Source organism: Lactuca virosa, chromosome 7 (assembly GCF_052849685.1).
Source record: "Lactuca virosa cultivar CGN04683 chromosome 7, Lactuca_virosa_CGN04683_v6, whole genome shotgun sequence".
Lineage (NCBI taxonomy): Eukaryota > Viridiplantae > Streptophyta > Magnoliopsida > Asterales > Asteraceae > Lactuca > Lactuca virosa.
In genome coordinates, this window is record NC_136432.1 from 40253509 (window position 1) to 40258402 (window position 4894).

General features: G+C 34.6%; 1 protein-coding gene across 1 annotated transcript; it reads left to right on the plus strand.

The window, feature by feature from the left end:
• The first annotated feature begins 2717 nt into the window (after positions 1-2717).
• Positions 2718-4181, plus strand: LOC145124784 (uncharacterized). The gene is made up of 2 exons (XM_079060243.1): positions 2718-3502; positions 3654-4181. The coding sequence occupies exons 1-2, from the start codon at positions 2851-2853 to the stop codon at positions 3971-3973; spliced, it is 972 nt and encodes a 323-aa protein (XP_078916369.1). The 5' UTR covers positions 2718-2850; the 3' UTR covers positions 3974-4181.
• Positions 4182-4894: the final 713 nt, after the last annotated feature.

The window sequence follows — 4894 nt, forward strand, 5'->3', positions numbered from 1 at the left end:
ACACGAAAACAATTAACAAATCGAGAATGCGGAAATGAATCTTGTCTGCTTGTCTCACTAGAGAACAATCTACATTCTGCCTTTCCTTAGAATAAAATGTACCAATCTACTAAGAATTACATCAGTTACTTTATATGTGGGAAACTATACATCCATATCTAACTATAGGCTTTGGAATTTTAGCATTTGAAGTTCTGATGAATTTATTATGATTTTTTGAAGACAATGCATGAAATCTGTGACCACATGGACCAGCCTGTGAAGATTGCCAATTTTACCCCTCAAGGAGTTGGAATTTCGAAATGTGATTCAAAATTTGAAGAAACTAGACACAAGAAGATTTCTAGAAAACTAAGTCTCATGATTTTATATGTTCTTATTGACCGGCATGGATTTTAGAAGTTGGAGGACAGATTTGGGAAAATTGATCATAATAGCTTCTAAATCACTTTTGGTGTTTTATTAAGTAATTAATGGTTAAGCCTTAAGTTTATCACTTTTAACATGATTTTTGGTTACTTATTAGGCTATAGAGATGTGAAATTCAATTTAAACTAAGGGCCTTAATGCTTGGCTTAATGAGGGTTCAAAGTTAAGGATTTTCACATAAAATGCCACTTTCACACTTATTAGGTGCTTTCAGACAATATGACAAACACCTGGTGTGCATGAAATCCTACAGTGACCATCAACTCTCTAATAGACTCTAATTCAGCCCCTAGAGCTTACAATTTTCAATAAAAACAATCCAACTGTAGATATAATTCCTCACAAAAGCAAGCAAATGAACAAGCAAGTTTGTAATTCATCAACAATAGGAAAACATAAAGGGAATTTTTCAAGTAGAATGTCTTCTATGATGTGAAATAAAGTATTAGACATCGATTAGTCGTTCATTATAAGCTTAATTTCATGAATTTGATGAGAAATCGAGTCAAATTAGGTTGAAAAAACGTAGGTGTATAGACTGAAAATTACTACCTGGAAGCTCTCATAGACTGTCTTTATAGAGATCAACTTCACTGTCGATTGGGACTTGCGAGAGAGATAGTTAACGATGAGCTCCGTCAATGGTGATGTTGGTTCAAATTACCCAGAATGATGTGTAGAGAGAGAAAGATATGCAAAGAGAGAAACGGGAAAGAGAGATATATAGAGAGAGAAAGATATGTAGAGAGAGATATGTAGAGAGAGAAATAGGAGAGAGATACATAGAGAGAAAGATGAGAGAGATACGTAGAGAAAGAAAGAAGAGAGAGAATGTCTATAAAAATAAAAATAAAGTTCTAATTATGTTTTAAGAAAATTAAAATATTTTTTTAATATATCATTAAATTTTCAATATTTAAAAATTAGTAGTCAACATTTGTTCTCAAATGTTCTCGATTGAACATACTTATATATATATATATATATATATATATATATATATATATATATATATATATATATATATATATATATATATAGGGCTATGTTACAATGTGGATGTACATTTATTGTGCGGACATGTGTAGACAGTGCTATTTAATGAGAATGAGTAAGAGAATATGTTGTTAGTTATGTGAATAATTTCAATCTCACAGAACTATCGTCATTATCATGCAATCCCACTAATTCCTATTTATTTTTGTTTTCACGCATCGTTTTTCATCCATTCTCATTCTTACTATTTATGATTATCAATAACACATTCTAACAACATTCTGAAAGATGAAAATCATAAAATAAATAAATAAATAAATAAATACAAGTTTATGATATCTTTATAAACGATTTAATTAGTGAGAATGCGTGATAATGAGAATAGTTGTGTGATTGAACATATTCATATTACAAAACAACATATTATTTCTTAGTTATTGTGACAAAATAGTATTTGTCACACTTCCGTACAATAGATGTTCATCCATATATATATATATATATATATATATATATATATATATATATATATATATATATATATATACACACTAATGGATGAAGCATGTGAAAGACAATCAAAGCAAGAATCGCGCCAGAAATTCATGCTTCTTCAACGTGTAATAACTCTGGATAACCCTGAATATCACCCGCTCCGCTTCTTCTCAAATCTTCTTCTACCTATTCATATTTAAATAATTAAACCAGAATCACAGCGAAACAGGCTATAATATGTTTGACTCTTGGTCCTATTGTTTTTCATAATCCGGTGATTGGTCTACTCTTGTTTGGTTTAAAAGATTATATATATTTTCAAATTTTAACTAAGGAGTTTTAAATGACGGTATTATAAATTTTTTAACGATTACGTTTAAATAAATGAAATGGATATAAAGTATCCCGTTAAAGTAGTAATCGAGTTGCATACGATCTAGTGTGTTAAGGTTTTTTAGGTTTGTTATGAATCAGTTTTTATAAATTTCAATAAATCAGTTTGAATTAAAATATAGTAAATGTTTGAACACCTTTACTTAAGATCCCTTTATTACGGTTCAAAGTTATCCATGATGATTTTCAAATTTCGACGACCAAATGAAAATTTTCGGAACAAAGCTGATTACTTTATTTTAATTCGATAATAAAAGTATTATATTCTGATCTTTACCCATTCATCCCTACAAAAACTGCATATGTTAATTTTAGACTATATATTTTATATCTATCTTATTGGGACCCACTAACCTCTGGTTTTTATGCAAAAAAATTCTGAAGTAAATTCTGCAAGAGGTTACCTCTTCCCCCGGCGCCGCTGTCTCTTCTGTATAAATACCACCACCTCCACCACCATTTCCACCGTGCCCTTCGCTTCCCTCTCTTTACTTTTCACTTTCACACACAACACCAAAAACACTCACTGAAACCAAAATGGGTTTCAGGGTTTTGCTCTCGGTCGTGGTTCTTAGCTCTTGTTTGATGATCAATGGTTTAGATCTTGATCATGTGAGCTGGACACAGGCTCCACACCACTCGCCGTCGTACCCACCTACCGGAGCTCCAGCGCCCCACCACCGTCATCCCAAGCGTCCCGGTGGCCACCACCACAAACCTGCTGTTCCTCCCACGGCTCACACACCAACTGTAGCTCCAGTTCACCCACCAAGTGTCGCTCCGGTGCACCCACCTAGAGTCGCTCCGGTGCACCCGCCGATCAAGGCGCCTGTGCATCCACCAACCAAGGCACCTGTACATCCTCCGACCAAGGCGCCAGTGCATCCTCCGACCAAGGCACCAGTGCATCCACCGACCAAGGCGCCTGTGCATCCACCGACCAAGGCGCCTGTGCATCCACCGACCAAGGCGCCTGTGCATCCTCCGACTAAGGCACCTGTGCACCCACCGACCAAGGCGCCAGTTCATCCTCCGACCAAGGCGCCTGTTTATCCACCAAGTCACTCACCGGCTCCGTCACACGCACCTCTTCCGACACGGAGGCAGGTGGCGGTCCGTGGTATGGTTTACTGCAAAGCTTGCAAGTACAAGGGTATTGACACGCTCTTTGGCGCTACTCCTCTACAGGGTATAAATTCTCACTCTCTTTTAACCAATATATTTGTATTTCTATTTGTATTATAAGTTGAATTTAGTGAAGTGCATTATATATATAATTCTTCACAATCTTGTTTTTTTTACCCAAGTAAACTTATTAATGCACGAAACATGAATTACAGGAGCTATGGTACTCTTAACATGCAACAACACTAAGTATCCACTCAGGGTCAAATCTACAACCGATAAGAACGGCTTCTTCTTCATCATGCCACCTAAGACGTTGACCACTTTTGGGGTGCACAAGTGTAAGGTCACTTTGCTATCGTCGCCAAAGGCTACATGTAACAAGCCCACCAACTTGCACTATGGGATTAAGGGTGCCACTCTAGTCCCTACCCCAAAGCCAAAGATCGTACTTACGCCAGTGCTGCCCTTCGATGTGTTCACAGTGGGTCCATTCGCATTTGAAGCCTCAAAAAAGACACGATGCCCACTTTAGATTATAGATGACTGGTTTAGTGAAGAAGGAGAAGTTGAGGGGTTTGAAGGCCTATTATGATTAGTTTAACGTGCTAAGTGTTATTTAGAATTGTCTGTTCTCCTGATGTGATGCTTAGTTGTTTGAGTTGTAGTTTGATGAAAAGACGAGGGATTTTGCTATGTAGTATTTGGTTAATAAATTTGAATGAATATGCTTCTTTCAATAATAGGCAGTTGGATTAAGAAAATTGTGGTTTATTTTAATCATCGTGTTTATAGTTTTGCTATAAATGACAATTTTTTATTTTCGAATGACCAAAGTATAGTAAACTAGCAAATAATTTTAAAAAAATGAAACAAAAAAATATGAAAAGTATATAGACAAGTTCGGGTTTTGTAACTACACGATTCAGTTCAATTGATTTCAAGTTTAGACCCCCCCTACTAAAAATTCGAGAAAATGGCGGAACACAAAACATCATTAAATAGCCAATCTTATAGTTTTTGTAACCCTGGAAAGTAAGGAATGTGCGTATAAGTTAAAATCAACGCATTCGATAAATGTTTTAAAAACCGGTTTTTTAGTTGAACCGGTGTGTTGACCGGTTTTTTGTTCAAAAGGTTCGACCGTCAGGTCAACCGGTTTCTATAATTTTCATATTTTTCTTGTTTTCCTACGCATACATACATATATAAATAGAGAATTTGAAGTCTACAAATTCAAACATTAAAAATCCACATAAAACAAGTTGTAAATCAATTCAAAAACATTAACGTAACATATAATCATAAGTTTTATATCAATCTATATATATTTAAAAGAAATATATATATATATATATATATATATATATATATATATATATATAATACAAAACAAAATAACCGCATTCAAAAACTTCATAACACTTACGATATATTTTTTATTTAGAAAAATCCA